Source organism: Hemibagrus wyckioides, linkage group LG06 (assembly GCF_019097595.1).
Source record: "Hemibagrus wyckioides isolate EC202008001 linkage group LG06, SWU_Hwy_1.0, whole genome shotgun sequence".
Taxonomy (NCBI): Eukaryota; Metazoa; Chordata; class Actinopteri; order Siluriformes; family Bagridae; genus Hemibagrus; species Hemibagrus wyckioides.
Genome location: NC_080715.1, coordinates 29,902,634 through 29,921,453, shown reverse-complemented (window position 1 = coordinate 29,921,453; position 18,820 = coordinate 29,902,634). Strand labels below are relative to the sequence as shown.

At 38.2% G+C, this 18,820-nt stretch overlaps 1 protein-coding gene across 3 annotated transcripts; it reads left to right on the top strand.

The window, feature by feature from the left end:
• Nucleotides 1-918: 918 nt before the first annotated feature.
• esyt3 (extended synaptotagmin-like protein 3) lies at nucleotides 919-18,439 on the top strand. Of its 3 annotated transcripts, XM_058392746.1 has the most exons (23): nucleotides 920-1,473; nucleotides 6,565-6,606; nucleotides 7,315-7,449; nucleotides 7,619-7,695; nucleotides 8,014-8,083; nucleotides 8,471-8,560; nucleotides 8,639-8,694; nucleotides 9,071-9,191; nucleotides 9,447-9,623; nucleotides 9,969-10,051; nucleotides 10,178-10,226; nucleotides 11,543-11,632; nucleotides 12,299-12,361; nucleotides 12,600-12,659; nucleotides 13,890-13,961; nucleotides 14,151-14,237; nucleotides 15,208-15,357; nucleotides 15,610-15,953; nucleotides 17,219-17,317; nucleotides 17,487-17,618; nucleotides 17,696-17,801; nucleotides 17,888-17,937; nucleotides 18,045-18,437. In XM_058392746.1, exons 1-23 carry the CDS (start codon nucleotides 1,180-1,182, stop codon nucleotides 18,082-18,084), a joined length of 2,487 nt encoding a protein of 828 aa, XP_058248729.1. In that variant the 5' UTR covers nucleotides 920-1,179; the 3' UTR covers nucleotides 18,085-18,437. The 3 variants fall into 3 exon arrangements, with proteins under 3 accessions (XP_058248728.1, XP_058248730.1, XP_058248729.1); XM_058392745.1 differs by having other exon boundaries at nucleotides 919-1,473; nucleotides 8,471-8,694; nucleotides 18,045-18,438; XM_058392747.1 differs by lacking the exon at nucleotides 14,151-14,237 and having other exon boundaries at nucleotides 919-1,473; nucleotides 8,471-8,694; nucleotides 18,045-18,439.
• Nucleotides 18,440-18,820: the final 381 nt, after the last annotated feature.

Sequence of the window (18,820 nt, the reverse complement as noted above, 5' to 3'; positions counted from 1 at the left end):
CAGAGATAACATACACTATTTACTTTCCATGCAAAATCTAGCATTCATAAATCTCGCTCGCAGTCTCTGCTCTAATTCATCCCAAAGGTGTTTTATCGGGTTGAGGTCAGGACTCTGTGATGTTCCTCCACACCAAACTCACTCATCCATGTCTTTATGGACCTTGCTGTGTGCACTGGTGTGCAGTCATGTTGGAACAGGAAGGGATCATCCCCAAACTGTTCCTACAAAGTTGGGAGCATGGAATTGGCCAAAATATCTTGGTATGCTGAAGCATTAAGAGTTCCTTTCACTGTACCAAAGGGGCCAAGCCCAACCCCTGAAAAACAACACCTGAATTCAATGATTTGGAGGGGCGTCCCAAAACTTTTTGGCAATATAAGTGTATTTGAAATGCTTTCAAGGAACCACAAGATGGCAGCAGTGACCACATTTTCCAAACATCAATGCCTTTTAATAATACAGTAACGTGAAAGTATTAATCATCAGGTAGCGTCGCTCGTACCATTAAGGAGCTTTAGTTTGTGTTATATAACTAGCCGATAGATTTGTAAGTGTAATTGGGATGTGTGATGCTAATGGAGTATGCAAACAACTGATCATAAAACAAATATGGCCTAAAAAAACGGTGTTCAACACGGTGTGATTAATGAGATCTCCAGAAAATCCCAATCAACAGTATTTTATTCACGTGCATTTATTAGAAGCACATGCACTTATTTATTACATTATATTATCATTTATATATTTCACATTTGTGGATGGACAGTAGGTTTTGTGCTTTTAATGCGTGATTTATTGTTAATGTGCCTGGAGATGGCTGTACTCTGTAACTGGTACCTGCAGCTTCCATAAATAACCGAGTGGGGAGGAACACAGTAGTTTCTCCACCTATTAGTATCAGGTGAAGAAAAAAAAATCTCGGACAAACTGGATGACTGCAACACGGAAGTCAAGAAGCAGTGAGCTCAGTCTCGAGACAGGAGAGCTTGGAATTCATTCATTCATTTATTTATTCTTTTATTTTTCCATTTTATTTATCTACAAACTCCAGGAACTGAGCTCTAATCTGGACACTGCATCGAGTTGATTTCCAGCGGGACGTAGACGCGTCGCAGCCTCTACATCCAGGATATTTCCAAAGATGCTTTTCCTGCTGGACTTTTAAATCTTGTGGAAATGTCGTCGGAAGTTGAGACGGGGAAGGATCTGAGCAGCGGCGAGGTGAACCGCGCTTTCATGGAGTTCATGGTGTACGTAGCGAGGTGCGTGCTGCTGCTCTACCCGGTGTTCATATGCGGCGCGTTCGGCTTCAGCGCCAGCTGGCTGCTGCTCACGGTGCTGCTGTGGGGACTGTGGGACAAGAACCGGCGGCGCAAGGTCCAGCGAGTGGATACCGCCATCGACTTCGTGGAGAACGAATGTCACGTGATCAAGAATGAGATGTTGACCGCGCTCAACTCGCCCACCTGGGTGCGTAACACAAAAGTGGGGCGTGTCGGGGGGGGGGGGGGGGGGGGTAATTATGGGGTGGCCAGGTTAAACCAGTCACTTAATTTGGGGTGGCAACTTAATACTGAACTTAACAGGCACAAGCACATTTGTTTGGCACATTTGCTGTTGTCTAGGAAACTGAAAAAACTCACAAGTAACAAAACATGGTATGAAGTTCACTAGTGGTACAAATTACATATGAGTAGCTAATAAAGAGTTAAGAGTTTTATTAACATTTGCCAAGTTTTTGTTTTACCAGAGATGTTGCTGTGGGGTTTCAGAACTAACCAAAACAAACTAACCATTTCCCAATCACCAATTCTCGAACATATAAGATTGGTAACCTCACTACTGTGGTGGAAGCTCAAATGGTAAAGGCTCTGGGTCGTTGACTGGGAGATCGGGGTTCAAGCTGCCACCGTTTGGTCGTTGAGCAAGGCCTTTAACCCCACCTTCTCCAGGGGTGCTGTATCATGGCTGACCCTGTGCTCTGACCCCAACCCCCAAGGACGGGATATGTGTAGAAAGAATTTCACTGTGCAGTAATGTATATGTGACAAATAAAGACAACTTAGCTTAATACTATTACTACTACAAATAATAATAATAATATAACGTCTTACTGGCCGCCTCTTAGCTACACACTTGGGTAAAACAAGTGGCTTCAAAGCAGTGTGATTTATCATCTTTTGCCTATTGTCACAATAATATCATTCTTTGCCGTTCTGATATCAATGCAGTAACTAAATGTATAATTTCTAGGAGCACCTTGAGCAATCTCAGATCCTGTGCAAGAAAGTTAACTGTCTTTTGACTAATCACACCATTCTACGTGTACCTTTACCCTGCAGTGTTTAGTTAATTTGAGTCTAATCCTGGTGTGAGTAATGTCTTGGTGCACTTTATTAAGGCAGGTGTGAACACAGCAGTAACGTGGGTTTGACTAGAACAACCGGTCCAAGGATTCCTCACAAACAGTGTCTGTCTGCCTGCTACAAACATTAGCATGATTCGACTGACAAATGAATTCAACCCTATCATCCCTGCTGCGTATTTTGTATACTTAATCTCATTTCATTAGTACCAGATCATTGTTCTCTGTACTTTTTCTCCATACACTTGATTTCTCTGATTTCTACACACACTTAAAGGTTTGTTTACCTTTTCCCAGCTCTTTTTTTGTCCAGTGATAGAGTTATACAGTGGACATCATTAAAAGCAAATGAAGCAGCAAATTTTATCATTCTGTGTTTTAAGTTAGTAGTAATTTTCCCTAAATTTCTAAAATGTTCCTGCAACACTGATGCTACCTTCCTAGTACTAAAAATTTTCCATTTCTGTTAGTCTGAGCTAAACTGAACCATCAGGCCAGGTTTAATTCATACTGCAAAAGGTTTCTTCTTAATTATTCTATGATCATTAACCATAATCAGTTCTGTTGACCTCATGGTGTTTGGGGGTCTTAAACCCTGCAATCTACTCAGGATGTCCAGTCATGCTTGCTTCATTTTAAAATAGAAAATATTAAACTCTATGAGTTCTAATGAGGTATTATGCTGCAGTGTGGATTTGTTTATGTTCATTATGGTAACTCTTGAAAGATTGTGGTGTTTTGTTTAAGGTCAGTCTTATAGTGTGAGAGATTCACACTTCTCACATGTTCAGCACTGGTTCATTTGGAAGTATTGAAACACCTGACCATTCCACAAACATTCCCCTGTCCCATTTGCAGCTATAATATCATCCACTCTTCTGGGCATGCTTTTTACAAGAGTCTGGAGTGTTTTAGTGGGAATTTTTGCCCATTCATCCAGTAAAGCATTTTTGCAGGACAAGAAGGCCTGGCTCAAAATCTCCGTTCCAGTTCATCCCAAAGGGATTGAGGTCAGGAGTCTGTGCAGTCCAGTCAAGTTCTTTAACACCAAACTCATCCAACCATATCTTTATACATCTTTCTTCATGCACTGGGGAACAGTCATGCTAAAATAGAAAATGGCTTTTGCCAAATTGTTCCCCAAAATGTCTTGGTGTGCGGAAGCATTAACATTTTCCTTCACTGGAAGTCAGGGGCCTAGCCCAAGCCCTGAAAAACCATTATCCCATTTGCTGGCACAATGCAGTCAGACAGGTAACACTCTCCTGGTATCTGCTAAATCCAGACTCACCCATCAGACTGTGAAACAGCGAAACGTGATTTGTCACTCCACAGAACACGTTTCCACTGCTCCAGAGTCCAGCAGCAATGTGCTTTACACCACTCCATCCAATGCTTGGCACTGTACATGGTGATGTGAGGCTTGCTTGCAGCTGCTCAGCCATGGAAACCCACTTCATGAAGCACCCGCCATGCAGTTTTTGCTAATATTAATGTCATTGGAAGTTTGGAACTCTTCAGCTATGGAATCAGAAGCATCTTGGCGACTTTTATGCGCCATTCTCCTCAGCAATCATGTCCCCGCTCTGTAACTTTACATGGTCTTCCACTTCGTGGCTGAGTTGCTGCTGTTCCTAAAAGGTTTTGACTTTCCAATAATACCCAGCAGGGATGTGATTTCATGAACTAACTTATTGCAAAGATGACATCTTACCATAGTACCACCTTTCAATTCACTGAGCTCTTCAGAAGGACACATTTTTTCACAAATGTTTATAAATGCAGACAGCATGGGTGGATGTTTGGTTTTCTACGCCTGTGGCAATGGGTCTGATTGAGACAATTCAATAATTATGAGTTCCCAATACTTTTGTCCATGTAGTGTATGATTCAAGCCATTTTAGATCACACGCTATTTCAAAACCTTATCAGTCGAATACATTCCTGAACATTCAGGTAATGGATTTTGTTGGCTGGAAATAGGATTTATGTTTATTGTGTATGGTGTCTGAGAGGTAGTGAGGCGAGTAATATTTTTTTCCATGCAGTTTTGCTGTAGTGTGGTGTGGTTTTGGATTCAGGACAGAGTGTCAATCCACTATTGTGTGTTCAGAGGGGTGTGGTCTTTGTTGCGTTGCCTGGGAACCTTACAGGCAAAGCAGGTTTCATTTCGAAGCTCCACCTCTGCATTTTGGTGTTTTTGATGCCAGTTCCATGGCACAGCCCTATGTGTGTGTGTATGTAAAAACATGAAAAATGTTCATTGCAGTGATATTCTGCCTCTAGAGCTGTTCATAACATTGCGTTAGAAATGCATATAATGTGTATTTTAGGACCATTGCTTGATTTTGGAAATCTTCAGCAGTGTGCCAGCTATCACAATGGCATAGCTGGAACATAAATTACGTTAATACAAACCAGAAAGCAGACGTGATTGACATTGACAAGGAAACGGTAGCCCACGGCTTTTGCACTGTTGTGCCATTATGTATCATTGTGAAAACACTCGAGCAATACTCTTCAGTAATTTTCCATGCATATTTTAGAGAGGCCACACCTGAGTGCTAATGGTTCTCCTTAATTTATGAGGCCAGAGTGGAATTTTTCTGTAATGGCTAAAATTTAGCCTATTGTTTGGATAATACTGAGACAATTTCTCGGTTCAGTGTTTTGTATACATCACTCCCAAATACCTGGTGTCTGTAGGCTACAGTAATTCCTCTATACACAATAAATATCAGCAGTGTCATTTCCTTCTTTCTGTATTGTATACGAACTCTATTTGATGCATCCAGAAATAGTTTACCGTGTGTAACTAATATGTTCAGGTCATATCCATATTATAATCTTACTTCAAATCTTTATTAGTTTAATGCTATGCAATTTGTTATGTGCATAATACACCCTGCATACTGTATTATTGTTACAGTCAGTACTAAAGTCGTTTTTTTTTTGTCATTTCCTGCCATACATATTTAATTCATTGGACAAAACGTATTGGGTGTCCAACACATAGTTGCTTGGCTTGCAGGGGGTTTATTGTAATGTACTGTATATAATTGCAGTATTGAATTTTGTCGCCAGGGATAAAGTGGAGTCTGAAAGGTTAGGGAAGAGTTTGCCATTTCGATTAAAGCTCATGACATGTATAGAAAAAATATTGCTGAATTGTTATGAAACAAAATGAAAAAATCTCACACCAGCCCAGTGTTCATGACATCACATTGCATTGTGGACTAAACAGGTAGCTAAACTAATCCCCAAGTCAACAATCTAGCCATAATCTTACAAGCAAATTTGGATGAATTATAGATGATTATTGTATATATCATTACAAACTGACAAGCACTGTTTAAATTCGACTTGATCATCTTGCTTTCCAGCGTACATTCGGACTGTTCGCTCGCTCCTCTTACTTCAGAATACATTATGGACATTATAGTTTCTGTGATGCAGTGACCGCAAGTTTGGTTCCTGCTGTCATTCACGCCTCAGATCATTTCAAAGCAGAACATTTGAATGTTTAACCTCTCGAAGGTTCCAGAAGGATCTAGATGAGGATTGGTTCACCAAACTTCAACCCACTGATGTCACTTTGGAATAAGAAGAACTGTTCCTGTTTGACTTTGGTACCTCTTGAGGTTTTTCTATTTTGTATCATCTCAACTTATCCCTTGCTAAATTGTGATCTCAATCTACATCTGGATTTGTGACAATTGTCTGTTGTCTAACAGAGATAAAAGGCAGATATGGGACTTTGAGGACTTTGCTGTTGTATGTAATTTTGTTTTTTTTTTAATGACAAAGTATTAAACCTACATAAACTGCCTTATTAAGGTATTGGGCCAAAACAAGCCAAAACATCAGTATTAAATTAGTGCAGATTCTACAGATCTCTGCTAGACTGGATAGATGAGTAATATCACTTCTTTCAAAACATACTGGTGTTTTATATGGTGGTGGTGATTGTGGTGGTGGTCCAATGAGCATGCCAAAATATCCCACAGGTTTAACTTTGTTTTGGTTTGCAATTATTCTTCCCTTTGAGGGAACAAGTGGACACAAATGTGCCATGCCGGCAAAATGCTTCACAGAAGAGCCACTGGGATTTCCATTTAATTTCTGACCTGTGTAGACAAACTGTCATTTTTGTAGAATTAATCTTTCCATATTCTTTGTTTTTCTCTGCTCAATAGATTAATTTTAATGAAGTTGAGAAGGCTTCCTGGATCAACAAGGTAAGAATAGATGCTTGAATAGAACTGAATGCTTGAAATGCAAGGTAAGAATAAATGCCTCAGGAGATATATAGACATGCACAGTGTGTATATATACCAACACCAAAACATCCAGAACATTCTCTTTAATGTCTACTGACTGGTATTATTCACTTTATATAACATATGATGTGTTATTCTTCAACAAATGTGAGGTCAGTAAGAACAAGGAAATGAAGGTCTATCCTTCCATGCTTCATAAAATGCTTCATAAAATTCTCTTGACAGCCAGGCTGTTTCGCCATAATATCCTTCAAGAACTAGAAGAGACTATTTTTTTTTTATTGTGGCATTGTCAAAGAGTGTTTGTTTTTCTTTTACTGTGCCATATTATAGGATATACTAAATTTAAGCGGGTTTTGTCCTTGAATTTTGTAGCAATAAAACTTATTGCTTCTTGTGATATGTCAAGGTCAAGTATGCTCATTTTCATGAGATACATTACCTAGAAAAATGTTGATAGCTACATATAATTGTTGGGTGAAAACGTTCACAAATAAGGCCACAGAAATGAGAAGAAAATATGCTCTGGCCTTTTCTCTATACAGTATTATAAAAATGACTTTTTCACAAAAAGCGACATTCTTTATATTTGCAGGAAAATCATGTGCGATTATGTGCTTCGACAGGAATGTCTGTGCTGTCATGATATCTTCTGAATTTTCTCAGATTCTACATCAAGCCTGGCCGTTCTTTGGTGTCTACATGGACAAACTCCTGAAAGAGAACATCCAGCCTTCGATTAGACAATCCAGCCCTCATCTCAAGACCTTCACCTTCACCAAGGTCCACTTTGGCCAGAGGGTGAGGACAACTGCTTTATCAGACACAGCATGGATTAGAGTTGATGTGTAGACATTCATGGTGATTCTTAGACAGCAGTAGATGTTTTTTAGAGGCTTGCTTCTTTTCCTTTTGCTGAAGAGTGTAAAGTTGATAGACTAATCCACACCTCTGGTTGGTGGTGTTTCAGGCTCCAACAATTACCGGGATACGAGCATACACACAAGAAGCAGACATGAGGGAAGTCATCCTAGACTTCAACATTGCGTAAGTTCTGTGGTCAGTGTGAAGGTATGCACTAGACCAAAGTATCATTTTCGTTTTCAGTCTAAGATAACATTTAATACATGTTTCATCCTTCGATAAGATCAGAACAGATACAACTTTTCAACCTTAAACATTTCTTAACTAACTTAAAGATAACATTTATAATCCTACAACCCTAAGGTCAATCTGTGTTGGTGGATCTGGTGCAACTTTTCTCACAGATTCATCAATAGTTGAGGTTCTGGTGACGTTTATTGGTCATCAATACTCATAAAATGCTATCACTGATTAAATATTTCCTGATTATTTTTTTCTTAGTTACGTAGGGGATATTGACATCGATGCAGATGTAAAGCCACGCATCTCAGCAGGAGTTAAAGAAATTCAGGTTGGCTCTGATTGCCTTTTATTATCAATATTCTTTTCATTTTTGGAATAAGAGCTAAGCTGTATAATTTGTTTGTGTGTGTTTTAATTGTCCTTATATTAGACAGTGACAGCTGTAGGGTTTGTCTGTTGTAGGATCAAGTGATATATGAAATTTGGTTAAAAAGGCCATTGCTGTATAATTACATAATAACTTTTCAAATGAAAAAACATCAATACATACTTTTAACATTTCAGTTGTTGAATATTTATTTTCTCAGATGTATTTAGGAACTTTTCAGGCAAATATTAAATTTATTTAGTTTGGAACATCTATGCACATATATTCATTCATAAAGTTTGACCACTATTTTACCAAGAATTAAAGCAGTTATTATTTCTCATTCAGCTTCAGGGAATGCTCCGAGTGATTCTTAGCCCATTGATTGGCCAGTCCCCACTTGTGGGCGGGGTCACGATGTTTTTCATCCGTCGACCTGTGGGTAACATTTTACTTAATTTACATAAATCATTACTGCAAAAATTACTGACACGTTTCATTCATTTAAATTTCCAGACCATGCACTTGAATTGGACTGGCATGACCAATCTTCTGGATAGTCCAGCTCTACGGTATGCGCGGTTTAATATTGCTTTTTATTAAATCAGTCATGGGCAACATGCTGGTGCAGCAAGTAGCATTGGCGCCTCATAACTCTGGGGTCCCCGGGTCAGTCCTGGGCTCAGGGTGGCTCATGCTGTCCTTGTATCTGTATATGTTTCTACAGGTTCTCTGGTTTTCTTCTCCCAAAAATAGTGTTTGTAGGTTGATTTGCTATACTAAACTGCCCTTAAGTGTGAATGATTGTGTGAATGTGCATGGTGCTCTGGAATGGACTGGCATCTCATCCAGGGTGGATTAACACCTCACCAGCATTCCCAGTACAGGCTCTGGCTCCACCATGTCCCTGAATAAAATAAATAATAAAATTCACACGTTTCTCTGCAGACAATTTTCCGAGTCGGCCATCATGGACATCATCGCTTCCCTAATGGTCCTACCAAATCGTATGTGTTTCCCATTAATAGACCAAGTCAAGGTGGATGAAATGAGATTTCCTCTGCCTCGAGTGAGTGTGATCACTGTGTCTGTTAAAATGCATCTGTTATCAGTGGAATTTTTATGTGCCCAGGTTTTCTTTCCAGTACAGTTAAAAAAAACTAACAACCTATTCCTCTTTCATTTTAGTCAGTGAAATTGTTTAGTGATAAATTCTAAAGATCTGACCTGTTGTTGGTCAGACTAGAGATTAAGTGGCATAAACTGCAGTAAGATAACACACTGAGTGACTGCTGTCGTGTTGGTTTTTTTGGACAACATCTAGGGTGTGGTACGAGTCCATGTGCTAGAGGCTCAGGATTTGAAAGCTATGGACACAGTAATGATGGGACTAGTAAAGGGCAAGTCTGATCCTTATGTAGTCCTCACCGTAGGCAACCAGCGCTTTCAAACCAAGACTATTAAAGAGACCTTGAACCCCAGATGGAATGAGGTGTATGAGGTAACGGTTAATGCTATGCTTTGCACGTATAACAACTACAAAATTTGCATTCAAACTGATGTTCAATCAGCATTTTGCATAATTGTTCTTATCTTGCAAATTACTCTGTATTAAACAAGGTTTTTTTTGGTATTTTGATATAGTGTAAATGCTCTAAGCATACAAATGAGGCTTGATAATGAATCTTGTTAAACCTGCTGAAATTTCCTGACACAATCACAGCAAATTAAACAACTGTTGTGTTACAATAAGGAAATATCAGGATCAGGAAATGATCCAAGACCCTGTTGATTTTGCTTTGTCAGATAAATCTGATATATCTGTATTTATTCCCTTTGAGTACAGTTTGTGGTTCATGAAGCTCCAGGCCAAGAGCTTGAAGTAGAGCTCTATGATGAGGACACGGACAAGGATGACTTCATGGGCAGGTGCCAGTTTCTGTTTTGTTTCTGTTTTTTAGAGTCAGTCTATGATGTACAAATCAATCTGAAGCCTGTGTAACAGACATAGGGTTAATCTGAGGTAACATATATTACACTCTTTACTTAACACAGGTTTAAACTGGATTTTGGTGAGGTGAGGAAGGAAAGAGTGATCGATAAGGTATGTGTCATTGCATGATAGAATTCCCCATTTGGGAATAAAATCTGAAATATGTTAATGGTGTAAACAGCTAGACCATTTAAGAAGAGAAGTTGGAATGTTCTATTGAAGAAAACAGTTTCACTATTTAAGTATAGCATTTTTGATATTCTAATAATTTAAGCCACTAGATTATTTATGAATAGAAGCTTAAATCCACTAGATGATTTTAGGATTAGATTCAGAAATATTCTACTGATCAGATCATTTCTGAAAGAGAATCTGAAATATTCTACTGATGTCAACAGTCAGATCATTTCTGGAATAGCATATGTAATATTTTTCCAATGTTAACAGTGAGATAATTTTCAGAATATAATCCGGAATACTCTTACTTATCTGAACAGTTAGATAATATTTGGAATAGAATCTGAAAAATTCTACCAATCAACAGTGAGATCATTTTCAGAATAGAATCTGGAATATTTTTCCAATGTTAACAGTGAGATCTTTCTTGGAATAGAATCTACAGTATTCTTCGGATGTTAGCTGTTAGATAATTTTTGGAATAGGATCTGGAATATTCTACCAATGTTAGCAGTTAGATAATTTTTGGAATAAAATCTGGAATATTCTACTGATATCAACAGTGAGATCATCATTGGAATAGAATCTGGAATATTTTTTCAATGTTAACAGTGAGATCATCATTGGAATAGGATCTGAAATATTCTACCGAAGTTAGCAGTGAGATCATTTTTGAAATAGAATCTGGAATATTTTTCCAATGTTAACAGTGAGTTCATTTTTGGAATAGGATCTGGAATATTCTTCCGATGTTAGCAGTTAGATCATTTTTGGAATAGAATCTGGAATATTCTACTGACGTCAGCAGTGAGATCATTTTTAGAATAGGATCTAGAACATTTAACCAATGTTAGCAGTTAGATCTCTCTTTTTTTTTAATAAAATCTGGAATATTTCTCACAGTACTTATTTGTTCCTATTTGTGTTTTCTTACAAATTGCGGGAGTGTTAAGAACTTTGAGCTGGGACTCAGCTAAGCTAAGCTGGGACTTAACAGTTAATCTTAAAGCTTAATCCATGAGTGCACATGATCTAGCGCTAATTCTGTTGTATAAAGGGACAGCGTTTTTGATGTAGAGTACATGTCATCATATAAATCAGAAACTTTTGTTTCTAAATTCATCCCTGTATGTTGTTTGTATTTGCAATAAGTGTTTAGGAAGAAAGGTTTACACACAAGGCCCCAGCTGATGCAGACCTTTACTGTATTCATATAAAATGATTTAATGTTGATATTGATAATATTACAGTGGTTCACCCTGGAGGAGATTGAAAAAGGAAAAGTACACATGAAAATGCAATGGCTCTCTCTGCAGACTGATCTGGAGCTACTGAAAGAGGTAACCTGCAAAAATCACAGCACTCAGATTATTATACTTACCATAAATATTATGAAGATCACTTGTGTTTGTGTCTTCTTTTTTATACACATTAAAATAGGTAATGAATTATTTTTTCCTGATTAAAATATGTGAGTCGGGTCTAATTCGGTGTGTACACAAGTCTAGAAATCTAATATTCATGATTGCGAATATGCAACAAAGCCACAGCGACCTAAAAGTAGACTATTTTCAGGATAAAGTGTGCACTTTGGAGCCTATATTCTGTTTTCCTAACAGATGTGATTATGTGTCTATGAAAATAGACCAGAAATGTATGGGAAAACATTCAGGAAGTATTCATAAATGACAGCACCTGGAAAATCCTGCAGATTTTCAACCGCCATGTTGACCTTCTTCACTATTACCTTCTAGCTATTTTGCACATCTGTGGTCCATATTAGCAGTACAATGGGTGCATAGAGCTTTAATGGGACTTATTATTAATTTCAGCCTCAGAATGAAACCATAATAATGAAAAACATTTAGCAAATATGAGAGATTTTTGTCATTTATCATTTGTTTCTAGTATCATTTTGAAATGGGTGAATGCAACTTCGACTGTATGACCATTCTGAATGATTGAAATACGAGACATTACTTAAGACGTTTTTTAATTTTCTTTAGGCTAAGGATGGCTGTGCCTGTGCCATGCTCGCTATATATTTGGACAGTGCCTCTAACCTTCCTGTGAGTAAACTATCAAACATTTCATTTTAGATACAACAGGCAACAGTTGTGGGTTAACATAAAATGATTTCCAACTATATGCAATATTTTTACAAAATACTAAGCAGAAAACCCATGCAGCTAATCCACATACCAGCTTTTTTGATTTACAAGATTTATAATTTTTTTTAGTTTGATATTACGACTGTACGTTCCTTTAGATTTTGTCTGTCGTTCTGATCTTTCTCTGTATTTTTAGAAAGACCACAATGAATTAACCCAGCTAGAGAAACATGGGAAGCAACCCAAAGAGGCGAGGGTAAGTCGTCATCGGTTAAGAATGTATCTCTCCGCATATCATTCCTATGTGACGCCACATCATCGTTCAATCAGTCAAAGGTGACCCGAAAGACAGGATGCTTTTCATTCTTTTGGTTACTTGACCACAAAGCAGTATATTTGTATTCATACATAAAAGCCTGCATTTACTGTTTGTGGTAACATTATGTTTGAATGTTTGTGCAACCACACTTCTATAATATTTCAAACAGCCAGAGCCTTGCTTTAGAGACTCTTGCTACCTGAAGCTAAGAGCTTCCTTAACTGAGGAATTGTTTTTTTTTTCCTAAGGGCTAAACGAACCAATCCGGGATTTGCCGTCCGTCCTGTTCTCCTGCGCTCATCTTTCCATTTTCTTAACATGTGCATTCCAGTGTGTCCTGTTGCCTAGAGGTTTTGTTAACACTTTAGAGGAAGAGTTGACAGCCAATACTGCTTCTGGGAGTTTGGAACATGTGACCTGTTAAACAAATCAGTAGACAGGAACTAAAATTCCCTGTTTAATCAGTGCTCTGACAGGGATGATTGAGGGATAGAAACTTCGAGAACGCTTCGAGCTTTGTCTTTCTTGAATCCTTGAGAAATAGCAAAATACATAGCAGCTTGGGTTTCCTTTTAAATCATGGTGATCTTTTCTACATAGTTCTGTATATTTGCACCTTACAATATCATTTTTTTCAGGAGAACACATGAAAACTTCCCACTGTTCCTAAAATTTCTTGCATTTCAATAGAGACGGTTTTTTTTCCTATGCAGATATTATTTGCATAAGTCAAAAAAAATGCAGCATTTTTTTTTGTCATATTGGTCAAGAATGCAGATGAGCATGAGCTAAAAAAAGCATTCCAGAGTTGCATACAGACGTGGTGGTAAGGCTTCTGTCTTTAGAAGCAGGTTTTGTTTTGTAAATCACTCCTGAGACCGGCTGAACCGGTTTCTTTCAGGAACACATGATCATAGATGTACAGCTTAGTTTCACTTACACAACTGTTGTGATTCTGTATTGTATGCATCATACAAACTGGACAACACTGCAAAATACCAGTTGATGGTTAAAATAATGTTAGTTTCTATTCCTTTTGTTTTTTCTTCTTCTCCATCCGTTTTCCTTCTACAGCCCATCTTTAAATGTTAATTTATTCCCCTGACTTGTGCACAGGAAGCCTTTGAGGATTTATGGGTTAAAGTGGGGGTTTTTTGTTCATTGCAGCTTACAAGGAGGCAACACAACCCAAACTCCTATGTGAAGTTCTTCATAGACCAACAAAGCCAGAAAAGCAAGGTACCATTTGCATATCATTTGCATTACTACTACTACTGACAAACGTAGACCTTGAGCGCCCTCTGCTGGAATACATTAGAACACACAAACAAGGTGGAAAACGAAGAAACTGTCCATAAGCCTAATGTTTACGCCTCCTTTTTTTTTTGCTGTTTCTAACCTTTGTGTGTGTCTTTTCTTTTATTTGAGATCGTGTACGCATCCAGAGATCCTGTTTTTGAGCAGTACTTCACATTCTTTGTGCACAATGTAGAAAGCCAGGTGCTTAACATTCAGGTATGAAAGAATTAAACACTGCCAAAACAACCTCATGGTCTGGTACATTATATAGAATTTAAACTGTTTAGCTGTTTAAAATAGCCCAGGTGAGAGCTTTCTTTCTTTGCAAAAGTAACCGTGTTATCATAAGTTGATAGATGAATGACCATGCGTAATAAGGCAGATTAGTGAAGTGATTTAATTTATTATTATAATCACACTCTCTGGTGTCACCCAAATGAGGATGAGGTTCCCTTTTGAATCTGCTTCCTCTCAAGGTTTCTTCCTTATACCATCAAATGGAGTTTTTCCTCGCCACAGTCACCTCAGGATTGCTCACTAGGGATGATTTTGCATAACATCTAGGACTTTTTGCACTTTGTTTCTTATGTTCTGTAAAGCTGCTTTGAGACAATGTCCATTGGGAAAGCATTATACAAATAAAATTGAATTGAATTTAGAAATGAAATCCCATTTTACAGTCTGCTATGTCCTCATAATCATGCGTAGTTTAGTGAGGGTTTATGCTGACTCACGCTAGCTGTTGAGGAAGTCCTAATTGGAGAAATAGAAATAGAACAGTGTGTTGTCAGAGGGAAGCACAAAACATGCTGTTGATAGGTGGTTTTCACACCCGGCGCATTTGCTGTGTAATCAGCTAAAAGACACTTTACTTCTTACACAAGTGTGGACCCGAGCACAAGTTGTGTTCATTGTGTTCAGGTGCTACTGAACTCACTGGTATTTTTTGGACTAAACTGCTAATGTGAAAAGCCCCCGGAGTTGACCATCACTCTGATCCTGTAAAACACTTAAGATGAACTAATTAGTGCCTTAAATGCACAAGTGCTATTCTTCTTCTTATTATTATTATTATTATTATTATTATTATTATTATTATTATTATTATTATTATTTTTACTTTTATTACTATTGTTATAACCATACCCAGAGTCATATTTGTCTCCTATTATTTATTTGGTTTCAGGTGAATATGGCTGAAAAGAAAACCTCCTTGGGCATGCTCACTCTGCCTCTCAGCCGTCTAATCAAGGTCTCAGATCTGACTCTGGACCAGTCTTTCCAGCTGGAACGTTCTGGGACCAACAGCCAGCTCAAGATGAAAGCCATCCTCAGGGTGAGCTGCTAAACTGAGATCTAAATGGGTCCATGCTTCTGCGTGTGTGTGATAAACCGTTTACATTTTAGCCTGAAGGCCCTCTAGTGCTTGGTTCCTCTTTAGTATAATTAGTTCTTGTACATTTTCTCACTCATGAATAATGTTTAATGGTTCCTATAGTGCCTTATAGTCTTGCATTTAAGTGTGCTTACAATACTTTTTTACACTTCCGTGTGTACACTTTGGTTACTAAGCTCTTTATCATCCCAGATCCTGAAACTGGAGAAGCCCAAGCCCATAGATAGAAACCCTCCAGTTGCCAAACCTCGAACAGAGATTCAGAGCAAAGATCCTCAGCAATCCCACACCGAGCTTAACTCCTTGAGACCTGAGGAGAAAAGCCAGGCCTCCTCGCTGTCTCAGACGCAGGTGCCCAGCAACTCCTTCAGCGGGGCCCAGTCTGAGTATAATGCCCGGAGAGGTTCTCTCATGGTCTCTGATAACCGTCTCACAAGCTCCGCTCGAATGAGGCGCTATGACTCCCACAGCCTCCTCTCAGAAAACTCTCTCGCTTCTTCACGCATGGACCTGCTCGACGGTGTCCCTTACCCAGAGTGAGTGTGATGCACAGTATAACACCATATGAGTATGACAACAGACGCGGAAATATATATTTGCAGGCGTAACATTTTCATTTAGAAAATGCATAATCTATTATTACAGGCTTTTAAGTCAGTCTAAAAACTATACCTTCTAATGAATTATACTTCGGGATTTCTTTAACTGTAGGGGTTATGAAAAAGTGTGAAACAGCCACCAGAGGGCGCTAAAGGTTCACTAGTAAAGCTATCATGATATCGCCAAAGCTTTAAACGAAACGGTTTATATTTCATATATATTTAAACAGAAACTGTCTATATGTATAATCATATATCCATCTACATACATCTAATTTTCATTTAATTAATATTATTTATGTGTATAGTTGTTAATAGTATTGAGTAATAGCTCATAGCCATATACACAATCAGTCATAATATTATGACCACCTGCCTAATATTGTGTTGGTCTGCCTTTTGCTGCCAAAACAGTGCATTCTGACACCTTTCTATCAGAACCAGCATTAACTTCTTCAGAGATTTGAGCAACAGTAGCTCGTCTGTTGGATCGGATCACATGCGCCAGCCTTCACTCCTTACATGCATCAGTGAGCTTTTGCCGCTCATGACCCTGTCACTGGTTCAACCCTGTTCCTTCCTTGGACCACTTTTGGTAGATACTGACCACTGCAGACCGGGAACACCCCACAAGAGCTGCAGTTTTGGAGATGCTCTGATCCAGTGGTCTAGCCATCACAATTTGGCCCTTCGTCAAACTCGCTCAAATCCTTACACTTGTCCATTTTTCCTGCTTCTAACACATCAACTTTGAGGACAAAATGTTCACTTGCTGCCTAATATATCCCACCCACTAACAGGTGCCATGGAGATCATCAATGTTCTTCACGTCACATCTTGGTGCTCATAATGTTTTGGCTGATCAGTGTATTAGCTATTAGTTTGAATAAACTCATGGCCTTGTGCCAACTAATAGTTTTGATAATCTCACAGCTGTATGCTAACTACTAGTTTTGATAACTTCATAGCAATGTTCAAATTGAGTTTACATAATTATTGTCTTTCCAAACAACTATTTGACACAACGCTTTGTTAGAGCACTAGGGATCTTTAATGCTAACTATCCAAAATTAGCTTTCATGTAATATTTGCAGTGTTTGTGGTAAAATATTGTTCTGAAATGTTTAGCATATTCACCCAAGTAGCAGCTTCGCATATTACTTGGGAAGGCTGCTAAAATCTTAAAACGATTATCATTACAGTGCCATCCTGAATCACCAGGGCAGCTTTGGCCAGATCCAGTTAACTATCCGTTATGCCACACTGAGGAACAAGCTCACTGTGATGGTCAATAACTGCAGGTGAGATTATAGACACTGCAGAGGCTTCTGCTTCAAGACTAAAACTAATCAGTTAAAGCTAAGATCATACATATTAACCTGCTGAGGTTAGCATTTTGTAATGTAAAATAAAAACAAGGTTATATATTGCATTGCTAAATTAAAATGGCATCTCCTGTAACACTGCTAGGAACCTGTTCCCCTGTAACACCCACGGCTCGGACACCTACGTGCGCATTTACCTGCTTCCTGACCAAAAATGGAAAAATCGCATGCGCACAAAAGTGAAGAGGAAAACCGTGGATCCTGTCTTCGAAGAGAAGTGAGAGTTTGTTCAAATGATCTACGCAGGATTTATAGCGCTGATTATTTGTTAACTAAATGTATGTACATGCTCAGGTTCGAGTTTTCGGTGCCATTTGAAGAAGCCAAGACCCGGAAGTTAGATGTTTCGGTGAAGAACAATCGCATGTTCCATACCAGAGAGCGAAAAGAGATCGGGATGGTAAGAAAGACGCACGCATTAAGAAGTTCCAAATATTTAGCTTTGGTTGTAAATCGATAAAACTGTCATCTGTCTGCTTTCTGCAGGTCTTGATTGATCTGGCTCAGTTGGATCTTGTGAAAGGTTCCACAGAATGGTCAGTCTCTCTTTCTCTCTTCTCTCTTTTTTCTCATATGTTATGTAAAAATGTAGCTTCAATTTCATTAATCAGGAATTGTCTCTGCTTTTTCCCCCCAAATCCAGGTACGAGCTCACTATCCCAGGGCTGAAGAAAGCTGCCTAGAGGAATAAAGATCAACCGTATACAAGACCCTCAGATCAAAATCCGTCACCATTAAAAGTTCTGAATTTTCTTAATTTCTACACCTCTGTTTACAACTTCACTGCTGAATTTCTCTTACCTCTCAGGTAGTGGTGAATATGAGAATGATGAAATTTTCTATTTTTATTCTAACACTGAAGAACTATAAAAAAACAACAACTGTATTTTACATATTCTTTTTTTTTTCATCAATTGTGAGTGGATTTTTCACCTGATATTGGAAAGCAGTCATCTTTCTGTCAATCCTTATGTTTTTCTTTGCACTCTATGCTCAATATCATTTTTAACATCATACTTGAAGCACTGGTGCTGCTTTGTGTTATATATATATATATATATATATATATATATATATATATATATATATATATATATATATATATATATATATATATATATATATATATATATGCACTCTCAATATCTTTTCTCTTGGCATTAGAAGTTTTAATACATTGTTTGCTGGCTACTAACTAATTTGCGTCTATGTGGATCCACGTTCCAGCTCTTGATAAACCAAAGGCAAGTAATCAGTAACTCTTCAGTAACTGCTGAGCACTATAACATAACAAGCACTATAATAAAGCAAAAAGTGCACTCTCAGTGATGGCCTTAAGGACTACGTTCAGCTGATATTTATATAAATAAGCATCAAGGAAATATTAGGGATGTAATTAAAATGGAATGTAAATGCACT